Here is a 25,004-nt window from a genome sequence, read left to right as displayed (position 1 = left end):
AAAGTATCCTTCTACTGCTATTCTCTGCTTTCTATGCCCAAGCAAGTTTTGTATCCATCTTAGATCCCATATGACTTCCGCTTCTGTATCAGCCTGCCATGAGGAACCTTATCGAAGGCTTTACTAAAGTCCATGTATACAACATCCACTGCCCTGCCCTGGTCAATTTTTCTTGTCACTTCCTCAAAGAACTCAATCAAGTTTGTGAGACATGACCTCTCTTTCACAAAACCATGCTGCCTATTGTGAAGAAGCCTATTCTCTTCTAGATGTAAATACATAAGTCTCTAAGAATCTTTTCCAATAATTTCCCCACCACTGGTTACTCTCCAATCCTCTGGTACCTCAGCTGTGGCTAAAGAGAATATAAAGATTTTGGCCAAGGCCTCAGCAATTTCTTTCCTCACCTCTCTGTATTCTGGGATAGACCCGACCTGTCCCTTGGGTGGACTTATCCACCTTAATGTTTTTCGAAACCTCCAATACCTCTTCACTTTTTATCTCAACACTTCCTAGAATGTCAACATCCTTCTTTCTGCACTCACTACCCATCACATCCTTCTCCTTTGTGAATGCTGATGCCAAATACTTGTTGAGGATCTCACCTACCTCATCTGGCTCCACACACAAAATCCCTCTACTATTGAGTGGACCTACCCTTAGCTACCCTCTTCCTCCTTATATAACCTGGAGGAAAGAAGCAAAGGATGTGATTTAACTTAAGTGCTTTATCAATGTTGATAGACATGCACATGACTCACTTGAAGTAAGTTGCTGATGCTCTGCAGTCCACTGAGGGTGAAGTTGCTTTGTGGGAATTGCTGGTCTGGAAGATTAATGCTTTCACTCAGTTCTGTTAAACTACCAGCCTCATCATTTCCAATGTTCAGGGTGCTCAAGATGCTGCTAATCTCCAGTACCACCTCCTCTGCTGGGGAAACTGTTATAATCTCCAATGACACTTCACCAGTCCTAGCTCTCTTATTGGCATTTTGCACACTCTTCTGCAAACAGATCTGAGTGACTGTCGAGAAACATGCACATCTATCAAATGCAGCGCATATGGCGAAGGGAAAAATCAGGCAGGTGCACATGTGAGTATTCGCATTATTATCTGTGGGGTGAAATGTCTTTGTGGGACATGGCCTCAATGTCACTTCAGTACTTCTGATGAGAATGGGGTGGGGGGAGTGAATGAGGTCAGTAGTATAGTTGCTGAGAGGGAGGAGCTCAGAGTATGAAGGGAGTGAGGATGAGACAAGCTGCATCAAACTCATTTATGCTCATGAAAGCAATATGGGGATGAGGAATAGACTAGAGTGAGTGACGAGAGCATATTAAGATTTTAGTGGCAATAGAGACCTTCTAACCTTTCCTGACCGGTCAGGTTATTGAATCAATCTGCAGCACTGAATCCACAAACTCATGGTCACAATCTTGCAATTGACTTTTTTCCTGGCAGCTCCACCCACCCAGTGGAAGGTTTCTTTCTTCCACTACTGACAAAATAGCGCAACTCTTTTGTCCCTGACAGCACAAAACAGAAAATCAAGGGAAATATCTGTAAAACAAGGGCAATCTTCCCCTTTTTGTAGCCATCCCACATCTCTTTCCTTCCGGTCAAAATTTCCTTTGTGCATTGGCCCTTTAAATAGGTGCAGGCATACAGGTTGGCATTCTGCTCACTAATGCAGAGTGGAGGTCAATCCTGGAAGCAAAATTTAAATAATATAATCTATTTGAGATTTAGGCATCTATGCTCAGAATTAACTAAAATCAGGATGAAAGATATGAAAAGTATTAAAGGCTATTGGAATATTAGCTCTCATGATAACTTCCATTGTATTGTATGCTACGGTTGACTTCCATCGTATCGTATGCCATGGTTGAATAGAGTTCTTGTTAGACCAAATATGGAGTAATATTTTCAGTTTTGGGCATCATATCTCAGGAAGGACATAGTGCAGCACAATCACCAGAATTACTGAGGCTAAAAAGAGTTAAATTATGAGCATGGGATGGCTTGTATTGCCTTGAATGTAGATTTAATCGAGGCATTTTAAGATTATGAAATATGTAGGGTAGGATACATGGAGATAAACTATTTTCTGTGCTGAGACAGTTCAGAACAAGGGGGTATAGCTGTAACTTCAAGATTGATGTCAGAATCAGCTTCTTCACATAACAGATTGTGGAATTTGCTCCCACAGAAAACTGCGGAGGATAGGCAAGTGGAAAATTTCAAAACCAAGTGATGGATATTTGTTAAGGGTATTAAAGGATTTGGAACCAAGGCTGATAAATTAAGTGAAGATACAGATCAACCATGATCTATGAATTTTGTTACAGGCGCAGGTGGCTGATTAGCCTACTCCTGTTCCCAATAACTGCTTTCCAGGTTACTGGAAACACACAACTGTGCGCATCAGTCACCATAACTGCACAAAATAAATGTTGGTGCATGGATCACTCATATCCCAGGTATAAAATAATAAATTCCTGCAGAAAAGGTACTGCTGCATACAGTTACAATAAATAATAAACTTCCAATCTCAAAATTTAAGGTACTCCTATTTGCTTCCTGATTGTCTAATAATTGTATACGAACATATGAATTAGTAGGAGGTCACTCAGCCCCTCGAACCTGTGCTGTATTCAAGTGTATATTGGTTGATTTGACCAACCTCTACCCTACAAATACACCTGCCCTGATAACCTTTCACCTCTTCACTACCACATTATGCCATACATAACAGAAGGCTTCAGTGTTTGATCTCTGGTCTGCAAAGAGTTGGTTGATCTCCAGTGAACAACAGGAGTGCTGTGGTCTCAGCAACTTCAGCTGGGTGAGGAGAGGAAATAAAACTAATAGCCACCCTAACTGTAATGCATTGATCGCAACTGGAAGTTCACAATGGAAGAAAGGATCTAAACCAGCCAAACTGAAGAGTATCAAAACTCACAACTATGGTCACTTGAGTGAAGGAACAGCATATGTGCAATCAGCATGATTTAGTAAAGAACAAAGAAAATTACAGCACAGGAACAGGCCCTTCGGCCCTCCAAGCCTGCACCGACCATGCTGTACGGCAAAAAAAAGGGACGAGAGGGTAGGGAATGTTTTAGAACTGCATTTCATATTTACCTTAATGTTAGGAAGCAGATAAACGATAGAGATAAGTTGTTCATAAATTGACATGGATAATCTAGGAGAGGTTGCAAAAGTTATAGTTAAAATATTTGTTTGTAGATAGTGCCAGTAAAAAGTTGATTACATCAATTTTAAGGTGTGCACCATAAAATACATTATAGCCTATGGACAAAGGAGGGACTCAGACCTCAGTTCAGGAGAGTCAAAAATTAAAGAACAAGTGTATTCAGTTTGGTAAACCCTGAATAACTCAGAATGAAGATGTTAACCGGGGGGTTCAGACACAATATAAAACTTATTGGCTTAAAAAAAAAACAAATCAGAATTTGGCATTGCCAGGAACACAGTTTTATTCATACAAGCAATCATAAAATTATTTAACAGTCTCCAAAAATAAAATGCATGGATAAGCCAAGGGATGCCAGAATAGGATCAAGGTTCCCATCAGAAAACACATACTTGCCCACCTATTGTAAGTAAAAATTAATTATGAAACACTATCACATTAGAAAATGGCAAGAAAAATTGCACATCAATAACAAGGCTCATGATATAAACATCTGACAGTTTTACATTAAGTATTGCAGGCTGTTGTCTCCCAATCATTTCCAATAACAAAATAATTGTCTGCTCCAGGTTCTAAACCATTAGTCACTTTCTGCAACATTGCTATGAATTTTTAAATCAAAGCAGCTTTAATGTACATACATCAGCCCTTGAAAAATATAGCAGCAAATTAAATATCTTAAGGTACATATTGTAGTACAAGAGATCACAGTGTGCATTTATATTTCAACAATATTCATTCTACAATCTAACCATTTTCAAAATATTCTCAGCATAGATTTTTCCAGGGCTGATCATGCATTGTTATTCCAGATTGAATAATTCATCTGTACAGAGAATACATTTTGCCAGATTTATAATTGAGCTGGCTGTTTGGGTAAAAACTGTGCATTTTATTCTTGTTGCATAAATCTTGATGATAAACAGCCCTACAATCATCACAGGAGACCTTAGAACAGTTCATACAAGTGAACTTTGCCCCAGGTTTGTCACAAAATCCACAGCGCAATGTGCTGGTGCTCTTAAAACTGGGTAAGCGCTCCTGATACTGGGATGTGATCGAAAATGCACATTTTTCTTTTGGAGCAGAACTCACGGAAAGATCATTCTGAACAGATGATGAGCGTGATAGGATACCCACTACCCTTGGATATTCATGTCTACTAGAGACAAGCGAACACTCTCCGGTGTCTCGATGGCACTGGTTACAAAGGGCCTTGTCACACTTTTGGCAAGTTATAGTCCCACTGGACATTCCACACATTTGGCACTTCAACGCAATTGTGTTAGATACACTTTCTTTGGTAAGATGCGAAGTTTCATGGTACACACCTCTTAGGTCATTATTTTTTATCAATCTTGTACTATGACTAGTTGAGTCTGTCCATCTTGGTGTTAAAGTGCTTTTAGGATCTTCAGCTGTGTAAAGATCCAAATCATCATCAAGTGCCTGGAAGGACATGTTAAAATTATTTTCCGCTCTCCAGTTATCATTGGGAGAGTGCAAGTATTCATCTGATCCTAAACGAGGGGAACTTGACATAGTAAGAAGAGAAGGTGTAGGACGATAAATCTCATCAGTCATGTCCTCAAAAGAAGCGCCATAAGCAGTCTCCTTTTTGTGATGTACAGGCGTCAGACTAACTTTATTTAACTGCTTTGCCACTTGATTTTCATCATTATCTACATGAGATGAAGGCTTATATATGAAATGTTTCATGTAATTGTTTGTTAACCGTTCACTGTCCGATCTTCGAAAGTCCATTCGTGTTACTGATGCATGCAAGTCTTCCAGTCTTCGTTGTCTTTTCATTACATCAATGCAACCTCTCACGTCTTCCGTGCTGTTCTTTCGTTCTTCAATTACATTAAGCTCTGAATAGCCCTTACCTTTTATTTGTGAACAGATTTCAAGTAAATTCTCACATTCAATTCCAGCCAAGAAGAGCTCAAAAGACATCAATTTCACACGGTTAGCGTTAACTTTGTTTTTCAGTTCAAATGCTTCTTTCTCATGCTGGTACCCTATATGATATAGGATATTCCAAATATCATCTTCACACAATGCAGATTTGATATAGTAGACAAAGTGGCCCGTAAAGGTCTAGAACAGAAAGAAAAGTTAAATGAGTCACGTTCTTAGCATTTCTCACATGCTAACTTTCCCTACATGCAGCTTCTTTTAACAGTTGATAACATGTATATTCTAATATTAAGACAGCCATTAATTCAAACTCGGACTTAGTTGTGAACTTGAGGGTTCAGTAAATGCGCAGCAATGTTGGTAATTCAATTATTTTATTCCACATAGACAAAAACAGTAATGATTTTAAAATAAATTGGAGGGTATCACCAAGCTCTGATCTCCAAACTGAAAATATCCATACCAAGCAGAATCTCAAAACATTTTACGATACAAAATCAGTATGTTTAAACAACAAATGCCAATGAGAAGAGTCGTTGGAAGTTAAAATCCCAGAAATTATTTGGGCAACCCAGGGTTGAGTCATTCCACTTGTGGAACTTCAAAAACAAAATTGCTCTATTTTAGCTTGTTTCGTTTTTTAAAAAATCTCAACCAGTAAAGTATTTTAAAAGCATCTGTGTTGGTTTAAATCACATTCTGTGAAATAAAGACTGTGGATTACATATAAACCAGAAAGAGTTCCATTCAATTCTGGCTTGCTTTTCTGACTAAGCTGCTTTGAAGTGGAACTCATTGGAGCTTAAGCCGCAACGTTTTGAAGAACAGAAAAAAGTCAGTAGCCAAGAGTACAAGGATGACAGAAACAGAAGGGCCAGGAAACAATAAGGCGCATTTACACACCACTTTTTAAATGTAGAGAAAAATTCCAAGGTACTTCATTGACAAAGAAATAAACAAATGGAGAGCTCTGTGGGAACGAGTGGGAGAGGTGATTTATTTTGAAGCGATGCAATTGAGAGGGATTTTAAAGGTGAAAGGAGGTAAAGACACAAAAAATAGGAGAGTGACAGAAAATTGTACCAAGACAGTCAAAAAGCTCTGACACTATTGGTGAGACAGAGAGATGCATTGAAGGGGAAATAGAGCTGTAGGAAGCTGCAAAGGTGCAGTGGTCTGATGTTACGGAGAGAAATATCAGAGAATCGTACAATGTAGGAGGCCATCCCTCCCTATCCCTGTAACCCCATGTATTTACCCTGCTAATCCCTGAAACTAAGGGGCAATTTAGTATGGCCAATCCACTTAACCCACACCCCCTTAGACTGTAGGAGGGAACCAGAGCGCCTGGAGGAAACCCACGCAGACACAGGGAGACTGTGCAAATGCCACACAGTCACCCAAGGCCAGAATTGAATCTGGGTCCCTGGTGCTCTGAGGCAGCAGTGCTAACCACTGTGCTACCGTGCTGCCCTCATTAATATAAATGAGTTCAAGGAATTAAAACTAGTTTGATGTTAGGAGTTAGAGAGCTAATGTAGGTAAACAAGAATTGGGTGATCAGGGAGGAGAGCAAGGGATGGCAAGAGTTTTAAATGATCTGGATGGCAAGGAGAAATTAGAGAAAAGGCAAGTCTAAATATGGCGAAGTAGTGGATAGGATTTTTTGTAATAATATGAGATTCAGGGATGGAATTGGGCAACAATGCTAACATGCAAATAAGCAGCCTTGGAGATAGATAGTATTTGAAAGATCAGTTCAAGTTGAATCAAGAGCCATTTATGGCAGGAAGCAGCCAGTTGGCCCATCAAGTTTGTGTTGGCTCTCTGAGGAGCAATCCAGTCAGTCCCATTCCCCTGCTCTGTCCCTGTAATTCTGCAAGTTCATTTCCTCCCAATTTCCTTTTAAAATTGCCTGTTGGGCACAAACTTCCAGGTCATCGCCACTTCACACAGCTGGTCATAATGAACTGGAACTCACTGCCCAGGAGGGTGATGGAAGCAGAGATGATCAGGATTGCAAATCTGTGCATTACATGAACGATACCAAAGAAGCTTCGTTTATAGAAATGGCCAAAATGATAGCGGTGGTCTTCCTTGTGTTCAACTGCAAGAAATTCTTGATCTCAAACAGATTTTTTTAATGATTTACTGGAAATCTTCTGATCACTTGTATCTGTGTCAAACTTAAGGTCTGGGTCCTTTCAGGAATTAATTTTTTCAGTTTTGCAAATTGTGTTCACCTCACCACTAGTGGCAAAGCATTCCTATTTTGATAAATTACCCTCTTTATATGCCTAGTTTATATATTAAGACTATAGCCTCTTGTTTTCCACATACCTATATGAAATGTACCCATTTGGAATCATGGAATCCCTACAGTGCAGAGGGAGGCCATTCAGCCCATCAAGCCTGCACCAACAACAATCCCACCCAGGCCCTATCCCCGTAATCCCACATATTTACCCTGCTAATCCCCAAATTCCTTTGATCATTTTTGAACACCTGCATCAAATTACCCTCAGCATGAGAGCATATAGCCCTCATTGCTGCAGTTTTTCCTTGTTGCTCATAATTCAGTTCTTTAGTCCCTGGTACTATCCAGGTAAACCAGTGTTGCTGCACCTTTTCTCCAAGGCATAAGAAGCCCAAAATTATGAAGGTATGCAACACCAGGCCTGGTATTTTGTAAGAATCAATTCCTTGATATATATTTTAAAATATTGTGGATGCTGAAAATCCTGAAATAAACACAGCATTGCTTGAAATACTCCACAGCATTATGGCGAGAGTAGAGTTAATATTTCAGTTTGATTTTTCAGCAAAAGTGAAATGTCATTGGCCAGAAACATCAACTCTATTTCTCCCCCCGCAGATGTTGCTTGATCTCTTTACATAAATCCTGCTTACCTTAAATGGATTTCCCCTTCAATCCTGATTATCTTTTAAATGGATTGATGCATTTACAACCTTAAATCCTCTTTTACTGCATTAATTTAATGTGTATATCCATGTTTTCACTGGTGCCCAGAGCACAGCTTTCATATTTTATCCACTTCCACAGCCTGGATGTGTTGTGTCCTCCTTTATTCTTCTTTGACTGTTTGCTATTCCTCCCTACTTTGCAATTTCTCTATCTATTTTTTCATTTTAAATGACTGGAATGATAGCAAGATCAACGCAGTGCCTTCTCCAAAAAGGAAATGTGAATGAAATTGGTTTTTATCCCAAGATTGGCTGTTTAGAAAATAAAACTGCCTTGGGCTGTTGAAAATAGGTGGAAAATCTGGACCGCACAGAACAGTTATATGGCAAGGTACTGTACAGTAGGATAGAGTTGTAACATACTGCACTGTGTGTGTGTGGAAAGAGAAGATCAAATAATTAATCTGCAGAACGCTGGAGTTATATTTTGTACTTTGAAAGAAATTGCAGATTTAATTATGTTCCGACTACACTAATTCAGACCTCACAACGGCAATAGTATTGGTTCTGGGGGTTGGGGCGGGGGGGGGGGGGGGGCGGGGGGCAGGGGGGGAGGAAGGGAGAGAGAGAGAGAGATCTACAGGCATTTAGGGATGCAAGGACTGATATGGGACAGTCAGCATGGCTTTGAGAGTGGAAAATCATGTCTCACAAATTTAATTGAGTTTTTTGAAGGGGTAACCAAGAAGGTAGATGAGGGCAGTGCAGTTGATGTTGTCGACATGGACTTTAGCAAGGCCTTTGACAAAGTACCGCATGGTAGATTGTTGCATAAAGTTAAATCTCACGGGATCCAGGGTGAGGTATCTAAATGGATACAAAATTGGCTTCTTGACAGAAGCCAGAGGGTGGTTGTAGAGAGTTGTTTTTCAAACTGGAGGCCTGTGACCAGCGATGTGCCTCAGGGATCAGTGCTGGGCCAATTGTTATTTGTCATTTATATTAATGATTTGGATGAGAATATAGGGGACATGGTTAGTAAGCTTGCAGATGACACCAAGATTGGTGGCATAGTGAACAGTGAAGAAAGTTATCTCCAATTGCAACGGGATCTTGATCAATTGGGCCAGTGGGCTGACGAATGGTGTAGATGGAGTTTAATTTAGACAAATGCGAGGTGATGCATTTTGGTAGATCGAACCAGGGCAGGACTTACTCAGTTAATGGTAGGGCGTTGGGGAGAGTTACAGAACAAAGACATCTAGAGGTACTCGTTCATAGCTCCTTGAAAGTGGAGTCACAGGTGGACAGAGTGGTGAAGAAGGCATTCGGCATGCTTGGTTTCATCGGTCAGAACATTGAATACAGGAGTTGGGACGTCTTGTTGAAGTTGTACAAGACATTGGCAAGGCCACACTTGGAATACTGTGTGCAATTCTGGTCACCCCATTATAGAAAGGATATTATTAAACTAGAACGAGTGCAGAAAAGATTTACTAGGATGCTACCGGGACTTGATGGATTGAGTTATAAGGAGAGGCTGAATAGACTGGGACTTTTTTCTCTGGAGCGTAGGAGGCTGAGGGGTGACCTTATAGAGGTCTATAAAATAATGAGGTGCATAGACAAGGTAGATAGTCAATATATTTTCCCAAAGGTAGGGGAGTCTAAAACTAGAGGGCATAGGTTTAAAGTGAGAGGGAAGAGATACAAAAGTGTCTAAATGGGCAAGTTTTTCACAGAGGGTGGGGAGTGTCTGGAACAAGCTGCCAGTGGTAGTAGTGGAGGCGGGTACAATTTTATCTTTTAAAAAGCATTTAGATAGTTACTTGGGTATGATGGGTATAGAGGGATATGGGCCAAATGCGGGCAATTGGGATTAGCTTAGGGGTTTTTTAAAAAAAAGGGCGGCATGGATAAGTTGGGCCGAAGGGCCTGTTTCCATGCTGTAAACCTCTATGACTCTATTGACTTTTGTTTTTCCCCTCCACAGGTCCCCTTACCTTGGAGTATTTCCTGCATTTATGGGTTTTTTTTGTCCCTTCCCCCTGAAATTCTATTTTGTTTTTGTGATAGCCTTCACTGACCCTTTTGTATTGCCCCTCTTAAAAGCTTTGGTTTGTAATCAATAATACATGCAACACAACTTATTTACATCAGTTATGAAATAGTTAAGTGATACTGGACATAAATAGCAACCTCACATGTTTGATTTGTAGGCAACAGGCAGCTGAGGTAAAACATTACAACCTTCAAAGACACTGAAGCAAATAATGGAGATAAATAGTGTGTAATTGCAATATCATTGCTGACTCCCCTATCAACATATCCTGCAGATCACCACTGACCAGAAACACAACTAGACCAACCATATAAATACTCTGCAGAATTCCCAATCTCTGACCTGCTCCTGTAGCCAGTATCTCATCTCCCCAAAGTCTGTCCACCATCTAGAAGGCACAAGACAGGATGGTGATGCACTACCCTCCAGCTGCCTGGATGAGTGCCACTCCAACAACACTTAAGGATACCATCCAGGACAATGTAGCCCATTTAATTGGCACCCCATACAGTACCTTAAAACATTAACTCCTCCATCACAAACACAAAGTGGTAGCAGCATGTACCATTTACAAGATGCACTACAGCAACTTACCAAGCCTCCTTTGACAGCACTTCCAAAACCACAATGTCTATCACATAGAAGAACCAGGGCAGCAGGCGATGTGACCACCACCAGCTGTAAGTTCCCTCTAAGTCACACACCATCCTGACCTGGAATTATAATCGCTATTCTTTCACTGACACTGGGAAAAAATCCTGGAACATCTCTCCTACCAGCACCGTGGTGTATCTCAAGGAGGCAGTGCACCACCACTTTTTACAAAGAAATAAGGAGCAGAGGAATAAAAAATGGGCAATAAATGCTGGCCTTTCCAATGAACCCACATCCCATGGCATCACATGAATGTTAAATTTTCTGAATTAGCACAGTCATGGAAACAGAGGCTACATTTATCTATGTTTACCATGCAACTGATGCTGCTATTAAAAGGCGAGCTACATAATTGACCATGAAATAGCTAGGTCATCTAAATACTTTCATACAAGGGAAAAATGTTCAAGTCTGCTGAACGTGGCCCAAGTCAAATGCCAAGAGTATTAGATCAGGCCAATAACAGAAAATGAGGTTGACAACCTTACTTCAGAGAGAATGCAAGTAGAAGCAGCAAGAATGAGCAATGATTTTTTAAACTTATATTCTAATTAGTCCTATTCTTTTTATAAAAACATAAATTCATCCAAGATGTGAATGCTGCAATGATATGTTAGGAATGTCAGTTGTGAGAAAGAGAGCATATTTTCACTTGCTAAAGGTCAGGTGCAGAAGTTAGCTCTTTCTAACTAGTGGCTTAAGTCCAAAATCAGAATCCTGTGTGAATTTTTCTAATTTCCTATTCATTTTTATAACCAAAGTGCAAATGTGCACACAACTACGGGCAACTTTATATGCAAACCTGTAACCATTAGGTAATTAGGACATTTACCAAGTAGAGATGGACCAAAAGCTATTCACTCAAAAGCTCATTCCTTTACAACTCCCCAGGTGTCTGATCAATACTTTATCTGTCAGATTACAAAAATTACCACCTTTTGTGAGAAGTTTTTTCATACAATCTGATTTTTAAGATTTACTTTTCACCAACTTTAATTTATGTCTTCTTGTTCCAAATCATCTAAATTAACAGTCTGAGGAGATTAACAGCTGACAGAGGCTTTCAAATCCAGATTTGGAGGTAGCTAAAACTAAAAATGAAAGACTAGGATGCCATTCCATTACATCACATTGGCATATTCATTATGTAGTTATTTATATATGATAGAACAGTGATGGATGGCTTCTTCCAAAAAGGACTGATATTCTAATAAGGGCAAAATAATGTTTCACTCATTTGAGTTTTTTTAATAAGGTAACACAGGGTTGATGAGGGGAATGTAGTTGAGGTGGAGAATGTGGTCTTCCAAAAAGCATTTGATAAAGTGCCACATAATAGTTTTGTCAGAAAAGTTGAAGCCCAGAATAAAAGCAGCGTGGATACAAAGTGGGCAGAATGATAAGAAACAGAGCGGTGGTGAATAGTTGTTTCTTGAATTGGAGGATGGTATTTAGTGAAGTTCCCTATTAGGATTATTGTTTCTTGATCTATATCAATGACCTAGACTTGTGTGCATGGCACAATTTCAACATTTGCAGCTGACAAAATTTAAACGTATTGTGAATTGAGAACGATAGTGAGTGAAAAGATTTTGATCGATCTTAGTGTGAAGTGACGCATTTTGGTTAAAAGAACAAAGCAAGATTCTATGAAATAAAAGGAAACAATTTTAAAGGGAGTGCAGGAGCAGAGGGGGTATATGTGCACAAATTATTAAACATGGCAGGATAAGTTGAAAAGCAGTTAATAAGGTATATAGATGGGATCCTAGGCTTTATAAATGGAGGTATGGAACACAAAATCAAGGAAGATACGGTGAAGCTTTTATAAAACGTTGGTGTGGTTAAGTATCGGGTTCAATTCCAGGCACTACACTGAAGAAAAGATACAAAGGCATTGGAGTGCAAAAAGCATTTATGAAAATGGTACCAAGGATGAGGGACTTCAAGTTACAAGAACAGGTTGGAGAAACTGGGATTTTTCTGCTCAGGGAAGATTTGATGGAGATGTTTAAAATAATCAGGAATCTGAACAGAACAGATAAACTGTTCCCATTGACAGAAGGGTCAAGAACCAGAGAAAACCAATTTCAAAGGGATTGAAGAACCAACCAGAGGTAACACGAACATTAAAAAAGTGAGTGGTTAGCATCTGGAATACACAACAAGTACCTTAAAATAAGAGTTGTAGAGGGATAGAATTTCAGAGTATAGGACCTAGGCATAGCTATCAATGACGAAGCTATTAAAAATAAGAATGCTGAAGAGGTCAGAATTAGATGAGCACAGATACCTCAAGAGGGTTGAGTGACTGGAGGAACTTACAGAGATAGGCTGGGGAAAGACCATGGCGGGATTTGAGGACAAGGATGACAATTTTTTAAAAAGCAGAGAACTGCTTGCCTGGGAGTCAAGTAGGTCAGCAAAGAGAAGGTGAATGGGACTTGATGCATGCAAAAGCAGCAGAGATTTGGTAGACCTCAAGTTTAGAGGGTAGAATATGGGCGGTTATAGAAGAAAGAAATAGTAAAACCAAAGATTTGCAATTAAGATTAACTTGAACAGTGGACCCCGAATAAAAAGGAACTCTTCACATTCCCAGAAAGGAACTAGAAAATAGATTTTGTGGTGTGCAAGTTGTAAATGAATCATAGTCTGTGCTGAATTAGCTGTGCTCAGTCTGGCCAGCACTTGGGCCACTGCAATCAGTTTGTGCTTGGGAAAACCGCTGATGCTTCCATTTCTGATTTTTATCCAGTGCTCCCGACTGGAAGGTGTACATGTTACACAAAAACAGGAGCAGGCTTTATTATGATATCTCCATGGGCAAATAGACAGATCACACTCATGGTCACCTGACTGTGGCACAACAAAGCCAATGGCAACTGTGAAAATGCATTCCGGTGGTTTCAGGCTTTAAGGAAATCAGACTACATATGATTTAAACTATTCTCAAATTCATTGATCTCAAATATGCCTCTTCTTTTAATAAACTATTTTGCTCTGAAATGTTGACATGCCATTTGAGGAAAGTGATGACAATGATGGTGTTCCTCATTGTTAAAACACATGATATGCAGCTCAAATACGCTATCATCTGAGCAGATAGATATTGATTGGCATCCATTCTCCAGCTGATCCTGATAACCTATAAGCTTTATTTGTGTTCTTAATCGGTATTGGTGCAATGCTTTATAATAGATGGAGCTGAAATGATACTTAGTAACCATTCTCATTTACTATACCAGCCCACAGCGCTACCCTCTACTACGCACACCCCTCCACTATATGTTTCCACCCCTCCACTCCCCTCCCTTGTTTGGTGGGTGGTGGTGGGGGGAGGAGAGGAAAATGATTCCAATATATGGGCCTGATAATTACAGGTTAATAGATTATGAGGTTCCTGACTTTGATTCCTGGGATGAAGAAGGGGTTATCTTGGGAGGTAAAGGTTGAACAAGTTGGGCCTGTATCATCTGGAGTTTAGAAGAACGAGGATCCCGAGGGGAATTGACAGGGTGCTTGCTGAGAGAAGGATTCTCCTTGTGGGAGAAACTAGAACGAGGGGACACTGTTCAAAAATAAGGGGTCTGATGAGGAGAATTGAGGGTTGTTAGTCTGTGGAATTCTCTTCTCCAGAGAGCAGTGGAGGCAGAGTCATTGAATATTTTTCAGGCTGAGTTATGACAAGGTAGTTAAAGGGTGTAGTAGGTAGAGAGGAAAGCAGAGTTGACGCCACAATCAGATCAGTCACGGTGTTATCAAATGGCTGAGCAGGCTGGAGGGGCCAAATGGCCTTCTTCAAGTTTGTATATTAATTCATAGGATGTGGGTGTGACTGACAAGGCAAACATTTATTCCATCCCCAATTATCTTCAAGTGCTGTTAGGTAGGGAGTTCCAGGATTTTAACCCAGAAATGAAGGAATGGCGATATATTTCTAAGTCAGGGTGGTATGTAACTTGGAGGTGGTGCTGTTTGTATGCACCTGCTGTCATTGCCCTTTTAGGCAGTAAAGGTCACAGGTTTGGCAAGCACTGATGAAGAAGTCTTGGCAAGTCACTTGTTAGTGCGCGTTGTAGATTGTATTCACTGCAGACACCGAGCAGCTGGTGATGGGGGGAATGAATCAATGTTTACTGTGGTGCCAGTCAAGCTTTGTTCTGGATGGTCTTGTTTTGTGACGGTTGTTGGGGTTGCACTTATCCAGACAATTGCAGAATATTTAATCATACTCCTGGCTTATGCTTTTAGATGATGGAAAGGATTTTTAGAATCAGGTGGTGATTCACTCACCCTCTGACCAACTCTTGTACTCAGTGATCCAGATGGGCTTCTGGTCAATGATCATCGACAATGGGAAGTGTGTGGTTCAGAATAGAAGTTATTATTGGAGAAAATCTGGTTATCTTTGCTTAGGCGAGACTGAAACCAATGGAGGACAGTTTAACTCAAAAGGAAAGGAAAGGAAAGGAATGCTCCACACTTAACAGGGTAGCATGTGACTAGATTGAAGCCATTTCAGTGATGTGCTCAGGTGGAAACCTAATTGACAAATTTCAAATATAAAAGTTGCAGAACATAGCAGGAATGTAGGAGGTAACAAATGCAAGGGGTGGAATTCTCCCAAAAATATTCTAAGTGTCGAATGTGTGTGAAAACTGGAGTAATTCATGCTGTTTTTTTCAGTGGGAGTTCAAAGAACAATCTCCCACTCTGTGCACTGCAGAGGTCATCAGCGTGAATATCATTGAATTTCAGGGGGAGGGGCCTATTCCCACTAATCAGCACACTGAGCGGGCCACTGCGCATGCGCTGATCTATCAGTGCCGAGAGCGGCGCATGCACAGTGGCCCCACACTGATGGCCTCCTGATTGTTGGCCTGTCCTGCAACGCCGGCTCTCCACCCTCCCCAACCCCCACGGCCCGCTCACTGCCCCCCCACCCAGCCCTGATCTCCAGCTCCCCTCCTGATGAAGGTGCCCCCGAGCACTTTGCTCTTAGACAATGCCAGGGGACATCACCTCCTGCCACCTGATCCTCCAGCAGCCCCCCTCCCCCCTCCAACCAATTGCCCCCCTTCACTCCAGTGTGGCCAGGCCGCTAGTTCCCTGAAAATGGGGAGCTACTCTAAACTCCGCTGGAGTGAACTACACTAACAAGAGAGAGATGCTAGCAGGCCCAGAGACCTCAGTCCCAGAGACCTCAGTCCCGGGCCCATTAATAGCATTTTAGATTAAAATGTGCATTTAAATACTTAGTCCGCCGATTTCCAGTGCAAAGCAGACGCTGCTGGAAATCCAGTGCTGGGAGACACCATTACAATGGGAACGCATGCGTGAATCCCACGCGTCGCCTGCCACGAGATCCTCTTCGCCCGCTGCAGTAAAAGATTAGCGCAGCGGGATGGGAGAATCAGCCCCATGGATTTGTAAGCACAGATTAACAACAGAGAGTCTATTCACCATCTGAATCTGAACATGTGCAGTTAAACAATGAAAATCAGACAGTTCTCCAATATACTCAATAACTTCCGAAGTCCAGCTGTAGTAAGGGCATTAAATGGTTACATTTAGCAATAAAGCTACCAGAAAAATACGTTTGGGTTCGTGCATTCAGGGGAGAGTAAACCTTTAGCAACATGATAACTCAATTAAGCCAAACAACCTCTCCAACACTGAAAATGTAATGCTGGTTGGAGATCTGAAAAAAACCTTTTATCTTCCTCTCACCCCTATCTTTAATTATTTTGTTTTCTGTACATGATCTGACAATGAACTAACTATTTTAATTTATACTTCCTGGCTTAGACTTTGCAACTGGTCAACAATAGCAACGCAATACAGTCTCCTAGTGAGTGGACAGCTGATCTTTCACTGTGTCCGATCATCTTTCCATCAAATTCACAGAATGATAGTTCAAACTCTTTGGAGACTCATTTCCCTAGTCTCATTGCCACTTATATTTCATTTGAAATTTAAAAACTTGGCAATATTTTCCAGGTCAATGGAAAATCTATCAGTGAAATATATAAACAGGCTGTTCACTAAATTATTAGACTGCTTATTATCCAGTACTGGATGAGCAGAAATTTCCTCCAATTAAATATTGGGAAGACAAAAGACATTGTTTTGAGTGCCCAGCATCCTAGTCAACTCTACCTCTCTCCCTCCCTTGCAAGTTTTCAGTCCTCTGCACCCTAACTGACTCCATCTCTCTCCCTGACAAATGTCCGATACTAAACCAATCTGCTCATAAAATGGCTCAAAGATGAGTTTCCAACCAGATATTTGTGCCATCACTAAGACATCTCTGTTACATTGCCTGACCTCACTTCATCACAACTTATCTGCTGCCAAACCCCTCATTCATGCCTTTGTTACCTCGAGACTCAAGTACTTTAATACATCCCTGGCTGGTCTCCCACATTCTAATGTCCCTAAACTGGAGGTACTCCAAAACTGTGCGGCTGTCACAGCAAGTCCTGTTTTCCCAACACTCCTGTATTCACTGACCTACATTAGCTCCCAGTCATTAATTTAAAATTCTTATCCTGGTTTTCAATCCCTCCATGCCCTCGTCCCTCCCCATCTTTGGAACCTCCTCCAGCCCCACAATCCTCTAGACATCTGCAGTCCTCTAGTTCTGGCACACCTGATTTTAACTGGTGCACCATCAGTTGCCTAAACCCTAAGCTCTGGAATTCCCTCCCGAATTCACTTTTCTCCTTTGAGACACTCCTTGCATCTGACCAAGCTTTTGATCATCTGACCTAATACCTCCTTATATGGTTAGTGTGGTAATGCTTCTGAAAGTATTTTGGGATGTTTTTATGATGCTAAGACACTATATAAATAGAAGTTGCCTTCTCACAAAGTCCAGGATGCCAATGGCAACTGGACTCAATAGGAATCAAAAGAAACAATGATCATAGTCCCACCAGATTCCTCTATCCTCATCTCAGATTGAAGCATCAAGAAGGTTAGTAGCTCAAAAGTTCATTTTAAAGTGGTTGCGATTAATGGATTTTATTCCATTTTGAAGCTTTGTGCTGTATTTCAGATTTCACTGTAAATTGAGATTGGAATGAGTCAGTTAAGCACTTCAGTTCAATGGGGAAATCATCTCCCCTCAGTATTCTCTCTTTCCCAAAGGCAACAACTGAATTTTGCAACAGTACCACGTTGGGATAATTATTTCATATTCCAGCCCGAAGCTGATATTCCCCCTTTCTAGCATAAGAACACCAAGGTCAATTCTAGTCCGTGCACCACTTAAATCAGCTAATGCAGCACAAGACAAATAGTCAACTTCCATACTCCACAATGACTCTGTTACATTTGCACAATAAACCCCAGGTCTGGTGCTATTAAATTAACATTCAGTCAGGTCCGTTTCTATTGAACGCAGCAATCAGATTGTAAAAAATTGTAATAAATTCAAACCATTAGCAATGCTAATGGATTATGATAGATTTAATTGAAAATGCTGCAGTTTATGTACCATCAACACTTCAAATCTAAACGTCACATTGACATCAGTTTCTTCTGTGTAGCCTGATGAGGCAAAGTATTCTCCTTTCATCTTAAAAATCATTAGAAAGTTAGAAAATTAAGGAATTTTGGGGCGGCACGGTAGCACAGTGGTTAGCACTGCTGCTTCACAGCTCCAGGGACCTGGGTTCGATTCCCGGCTTGGGTCACTGTCTGTGTGGAGTTTGCACATTCTCCTCGTGTCTGCGTGGGTTTCCTCCGGGTGCTCCGGTTTCATCATAGAAATCATAGAAACCCTACAGTGCAGAAGGAGGCCATTCGGCCCATCGAGTCTGCACCGACCACAGTCCCACCCAGGCCCTACCCCCACATATTTACCCGCTAATCCCTCTAACCTACGCATCCCAGGACTCTAAGGGGCAATTTTTAACCTGGCCAATCAACCTAACCCGCACATCTTTGGACTGTGGGAGGAAACCGGAGCACCCGGAGGAAACCCACGCAGACACGAGGAGAATGTGCAAACTCCACACAGACAGTGACCCGAGCCGGGAATCGAACCCAGGACCCTGGAGCTGTGAAGCAGCAGTGCTAACCACTGTGCTACCGTTCCTCCCACAGTCCAAAGATGTGCGGGTTAGGTTGATTGGCCATGCTAAAAATTGCCCTTCGTGTTCTGAGATGTGTAGGTTGGAGGGATTAGTGGGTAACTATGGAGGGATATGGGGGTCGGGCCTGGGTGGGATTGTGGTCAGTGCAGACTCGATGGGCCGAATGGCCTCTTTCTGTACTGTAGGGTTTCTATGATTTCTATGAATTTTCTTAAAAACACTAGCTGTTTAAGACCATGCCTTTGATGCAAATGATAGCTGTTTTCTTTCCAGATAATGCACCTATAGGTGTCTCTAACAAAAAACATCCTAAAGCAAAATACCGTAGGTGCTGGAAATTTGCAGTAATAATAGAAAAATGTTCAAAATATTAAGAAGTCCGGTTGCATCTGTAGAAAGAGAAACAGAAGTAACATTTAAAGTTATAATCAGATTAAATGTTAACTCTGTTTCTCTCCCCATGGATGCTGCAGACCTGCTGATATTTCCAGCATTCTTTGTTTTTATTGTAAAGATCCTACAACATATATACACAAAGCAAGGTGTAATTATCAAATGAAAAAGGTCCACACTGCAACTATTGCTTTTGTTATTAGAAAAGATTCTTGAAGAACCTAGCACCATTTATTTGTAAACAATTTACCAGTAAATCCATTGGTATTTAGTGTTTAATTTGTAACCTACCTTCTAAGCCAGCTCAATGTATAAAATAGTCTACTATACCTTTATTGTTTTAAATTCTTTTTTCCAGGGATATAGAAACAGGTTAGTGCAGAAGGTTTCCAGTATTCCAAAGGCAGTCAGAAGCGCACTTAAACTTGATGTTCTGAGCATCCTCAAGGCATTCTCCACCATATCATAAAATCTAAACATTTTAAATCTTTCACTGGACTCCTGTCGATATAAATCAAGTAAGGATGTAGCCGTCTTCTTAAGGCTTGCATCATCAACTAGGTGATCCTTCTCACTTAATTTTAATTCACAAATCTGTACATATTTCCGAAACAAAGTGTCTCTGATTTTATTTGTATCCATTAGGAGATTGTGCAGGGAACAGTTCACCACAACATGTCCATAGTTTTCCTGTTCTCAGACTGGAAGTAACTTTGAGAGTACAATCACCGATGCCAGGAAAAGTGATGCAGTTAACTGTAAACAAAAGGAAGACAAAATAAATTAGAAATTAAACAAAGAATCTATGCCACTTGAACTCAAATCACTACCGCGACATCAAGTTTATTTAAGGAAAAGAAAATAGTAAATAACAGTTGAGGCTACATTTTAATCCATCAAATTACTCAATCTTTATCCTAAAGCTGTAAAATAAGAATCCCATCACAAAAGGAAATTGCAAAAATCTAACTCATCAGTCAATATGTAGTTAAAATTTTATAATACAAAACTAACCAAAGCAGATCAAAATGAATCACCAGCACAATAATTCATGTCAACAGTAGCTGCAAAAGATGCCAACATGCCAAACTGGAATGCAAATGCTTAAAACCAATTTTTTTTTGCAACTCACTACAATAGAGTTTCCAGAATATTAAGAACAGAAAAGTGTTCAATAAATTCTCGAGAGTAAAGTCAGTTAGGTTTAAAGATGACTCTGCTGGTATGCATCTGCAAACCTGTCGGCCCTTTCCAGCTGACTTGATGGAAAACCCAATCCTATAGTGCTAGCATGTTTTTTTGGTAGTTGTCTGTGTGGTTTTCTCCAAACAAAATGTGAAGCACACCTTTAAAATGATGCAGGACGCATTTGAGATTTCATTTCAGTTAAATGGGAGTACAAATATTCCAATACGTTTTAAACCAAAAACCTAACTCCTGATCAAGTTTATTTCTTACTGAAATAATTACTTTAAAAAAAAACTCGTTACATAATGGACACAAGTCTATAAAGGAATGCCAAAAAATGGCAAGTACATCCCACTTAAATGTGTTGCTGGAAAAATTTTAAACAGATTTGCTTGAAATTGTAGATGCAATTCAAAAAGTACAGACCAAAGCTACCTTAGCCCCCAACACAACATTAAATGTTGCTATTTAATATTTGTCATTCAAAACTGGTGCAAAAATATTTACCCAACAGTCTGAATTTCATCCTCAAGTATACATTTCAGTACAAAACAGATCAGTTAACTATAAGCAATGACTGTTCATATACAAAATATTATTCTTCTTTGCCAAGATTTGTGACTGTATAGTTTCAAATTTCTATCAGTTAGATTAGTGTTTTTATATTTCTGTGAGACAAGACTTGAGCCAGATCTTCGGTCATAACTAAAATGGCAACTTGTCCCACATTGGGAGTGAACTGCATGATTAGTGGGAGCTTTATTTTTCAAATTCCACTTCAGCAATCTTTGCTCCTGAGCTTCAATATTTGAACTACCCAACACAGAATGATGTTAACTTGTGAGCAACATAATAACAGCCTGGTGTTAGAAAGAAATCCAAACAGTAACAAAAAGAATAAGAAAGAAGAACTGACAAGAGATAAAAGGGAGAGGTTATGCAAGAATTAAATGTATATTACATCTCAGATGAGCTTTGCACTAATGAAATTTTAAAAAGGGGAATTTTCAGATATCACAATCTATTTATAGCGCAAGTGTGTACAATTTCTCTTCTGTGTCAATGTTGATTTTGGATTTTATTTTTAACCCTGGAAGTAGTTAAGCCCAAAGCACGTTGTGAAATGCATGGAGGTCAATATCTGTTAAGTAAACAACAGTGTGTGGAGCTTTCAGCTGAACTATCTATATACAACTGTAGCCAATGCATCCAAGTTGCAACAGGAGAATACATTAGAAAAATGCCAACTAAGGACATCTTGTGAACCCGGAGCAAAAACCCGATAGAGGCGAATTGGGATAAGTGGTGGTTGATCACTTTAGTGACTCTGTACAAGAAAAGGGCTCTTGGAGCATGTAAAGAGTGCTACAACCTGGGAACCACCATTACAGAAGGACAAGCCTGAGCTTGGAGCTTATAAAGAAGAACAACCACCATTGTAGAAAGAATATCCTGAACTCGGAGTTCAGAGATGATGACCGTAGAATCAGAAGAGTTTTACAGCACAGAAAGAGACCTTTGATCCATCATGACCACACCAATCATCAAACACACTGAAGCCTGGCCAGCTCTGTCACTAGTGTGGGTAATACCTAGATCTCAGTAGCGAATCTGAGTCATCTCTGTACCATATTCTCAGAAATCACGATTAAGCTAGCTCTTCTGAATAAAGTAGAGCTGCACAAAATTTAGATGTCTACCTAAGCAGGGTCTTGATCAACATTTTGGCACCCCGGGTGGCTTTGATTAAAGTGGTCGCATTAAAGCCATAGTTGGGCGGCACGGTAGCACAGTGGTTAGCACTGCTGCTTCACAGCTCCAGGGTCCCGGGTTCGATTCCCGGCTCGGGTCACTGTCTGTGTGGAGTTTGCACATTCTCCTCGTGTCTGCGTGGGTTTCCTCCGGGTGCTCCGGTTTCCTCCCACAGTCCAAAGATGTGCGGGTTAGGTTGATTGGCCAGGTTAAAAATTGTCCCTTAGAGTCCTGGGATGCGTAGGTTAGAGGGATTAGCGGGTAAATATGTGGGGGTAGGGCCTGGGTGGGACTGTGCTCGGTGCAGACTCGATGGGCCGAATGGCCTCCTTCTGCACTGTAGGGTTTCTATGTTTCTATGTTCTTTCTATGTTGAGCTGGAACCCCCAAAAGCTTGTAGACACAATGGGAATGAGGCTCTTCGGAAGTACCTACAGGGAAAATGGCTGGAGTGCACAACGTTTCTTGAATTCTCTCTAGAGGGCCTGAGATCCACTGGGAGTCAGTTGCGAGAGGAACTAAGAAATAACTAGGCAAGAAGGCCACTAAGGTTGAAAAGCCTTTGGTGATCGCTTGGTCGACCAGGTCTCTCCATGAGACTGAAAAGGAAAATTATGGCCTCCAGAAAGATGCCCTTGAAAGGGGAGTTCCTGAATTAGAAAAATGATTGAACAAAGACGACAGGTGAGGTATATGTGATACACATGGCTCAGTTCCAAAGTCAGTGTGAAAGAATTTACTAAGAACAAGCAGTGAGAGAAAAAGATGTGGTGGGATCAGAAGCCTGCCAGTTAACCCATGAAAACATGGATCTTAAAGGAACAGTAAAGGTCCTACATCAGAATAATCAGGATCGTTGCCCAGTGACAGCCCACCACAATATGCTGCAGAGAAATAGAAAGGGTGAAATCGGATCCATCACGGACGATGACGTAGACTGGGAAGTTTAGCGGAAGAGGCATTGAATACAGATGACGGGATGTCTAGTCCCAAAGGGAGCCATGATGTGGCGATGCCAGCGTTGGACTGGGGTGGGCACAGTAAGAATTCTCACAACACCAGGTTAAAGTCCAACAGGTTTATCTGGAATCACGAGTTTTTGGAACGCTGCTTCATCATCAGGCGAGTAGACCTTTGTGCACTTGTTGTGAGACTTCTTACTGGTCCCAAAGGGGACCACCACCTCCCTTTCCCATCATCTCAGAGCCTACAGCAACCACCTCCCCACCCTCACCCAGGCAGAAACCGGCCCCACCAAACCAGAGGCAGGTCAACCATCAGGCAACAGATCGGGCAGGATCTTGGTCAAAGTGGAACACAAAAGCAGTACTGGAGTCTGCACACTTTTTTAAAAGTTAATCAAAATTCCATAATCTTACAGCAATTAGTTAGGATCAAGGGAATGGTACAGATTAAATATTTTCCCTAAAGGGGATGTGTAATCACCCAACTCCTTTGCATCTGTTGTTACCAACTATTGAATACACTGAATTTCAAAATCCTGTCTTAAGTACAATTTAATTCAGTTCATTGATAAGACACTTTCCAATACTAAATAGTTAATATCCACCATTGAAGCTGCTTCCAACAAATTAGAAATGCATGCAAGAAATCTCACCTAACATGTCCCTTATACTTCAAAGCATATACATATAAACTAACAGTAAACAAATGATTTTATGATGTTGGTTTTGCATAACTATCTAGTCCTTGGATTGTATCTATTTTGAGGTGGAGATGCTGGTGTTGGACTGGGATGGATACGTTTACTTGGAATCGCGAGCTTTCAGAGCGCTGCTCCTTCATCACGTGTGTGATGATGTTCCTTCACAGTGCTCCAAAAGCTCGTGACTTCAAATAAACCTGTTGGACTTTAACCTGGTTTTGTGAGGCTTCTTATTGTACGTATTGTGGACCACATCCACACAGGATGTTTGACAGGAGCCTTAAAAGGTCAGAAAGATTTAAATACTGATCCATTTTAACAACTAAACAACACAAATTTCTTCTAGACCACCTTGTGAATGGTACAACGAGTTTGGTTACCACATTTTGTGCTACACAAATTACATCTTAAATCTACATACTGTAGCATTATTGGCACTAGCCCATCTGGAAACACTAAACACCGAAACCTGGTTCTGCGACTTCAAATTCAACAGGTTTGGAGCTACGTTCTGAGCTATGTTCAGAAGGTAGGAATCGCTTGTCCAACGCAGAATAACTGCCCCCATCAACGCGTAACCATCGCAGTTTCGAAATCAGCAAGATTTCAATTTGAACTACGCACTGATCCTTCATTACATTTGTGCATCAACTTCCTGACTGCTCTAGTTTGGTGCTGCGTTTGACGGATGTTTGCTTTAAAATTAAAACTCTGACAGAGGTTACAGAGGGCCTGGTCCTTTCTGCCGCTCAAGCAATAAAACTACAATCCGGCTGCTGGAACATAGAAAAGATCACACGCAGTTCCAGCAAATAATATGTAGGCCCACGTCCACTTGACTGGCACTCTAATGTGACGCCGCCATCTTTAGCCCATCAAGCATCACTTGCAGCTCAATTAGGGACATTTGCCACTCGGTTGTGTCTTCCTCGCCAATCGTCCCGAGTCTGGTCGCGTTATAACGGTCCAGATCCAGGATGCGGGGCACAGTGACGGACAATGAGGACATGCTGAATAAACACACTCACCTTCCTCCACCTCCCACAGCACCTACCTACCCACCCACCCCGCCCTCTGATTGGCTCGCGCCAGTTTCCGGGTCCGTGAGCTCCAGAGAC

The 25,004-nt window shown here is 41.0% G+C and overlaps 1 protein-coding gene across 3 annotated transcripts; it reads right to left on the bottom strand.

The window, feature by feature from the left end:
- Positions 1–3,483: 3,483 nt before the first annotated feature.
- Positions 3,484–24,962, bottom strand: spata2 (spermatogenesis associated 2). Of its 3 annotated transcripts, none has more exons than XM_078236471.1 (3): positions 24,915–24,962; positions 19,611–20,036; positions 3,484–5,321 (listed from the first exon to the last, which is right to left on the bottom strand). In XM_078236471.1, exons 2-3 carry the CDS (start codon positions 19,920–19,922, stop codon positions 4,041–4,043), a joined length of 1,593 nt encoding a protein of 530 aa, XP_078092597.1. In that variant the 5' UTR covers positions 19,923–20,036; positions 24,915–24,962; the 3' UTR covers positions 3,484–4,040. The 3 variants fall into 3 exon arrangements, with proteins under 3 accessions (XP_078092597.1, XP_078092598.1, XP_078092599.1); XM_078236472.1 differs by having other exon boundaries at positions 24,308–24,922; XM_078236473.1 differs by lacking the exon at positions 24,915–24,962 and adding an exon at positions 24,325–24,866.
- Positions 24,963–25,004: the final 42 nt, after the last annotated feature.

Source organism: Mustelus asterias, chromosome 20 (assembly GCF_964213995.1).
Source record: "Mustelus asterias chromosome 20, sMusAst1.hap1.1, whole genome shotgun sequence".
NCBI lineage: Eukaryota > Metazoa > Chordata > Chondrichthyes > Carcharhiniformes > Triakidae > Mustelus > Mustelus asterias.
The sequence above is the reverse complement of the archived record's forward strand: the minus strand, read 5'-3'. Positions and strand labels throughout refer to the sequence as shown.

Bases quoted from the DNA above. Each gene is read 5' to 3' on its own strand.
- spata2 (XM_078236471.1), bottom strand. From the start codon at position 19,922: ATGGATACAAATAAAATCAGAGACACTTTGTTTCGGAAATATGTACAG. The intron at 5,322-19,610 runs GTATAGTAGACT...TTTCTGTTCTAG, and splicing joins AAGAATTTAAAACAATAAAG to ACCTTTACGGGCCACTTTGT.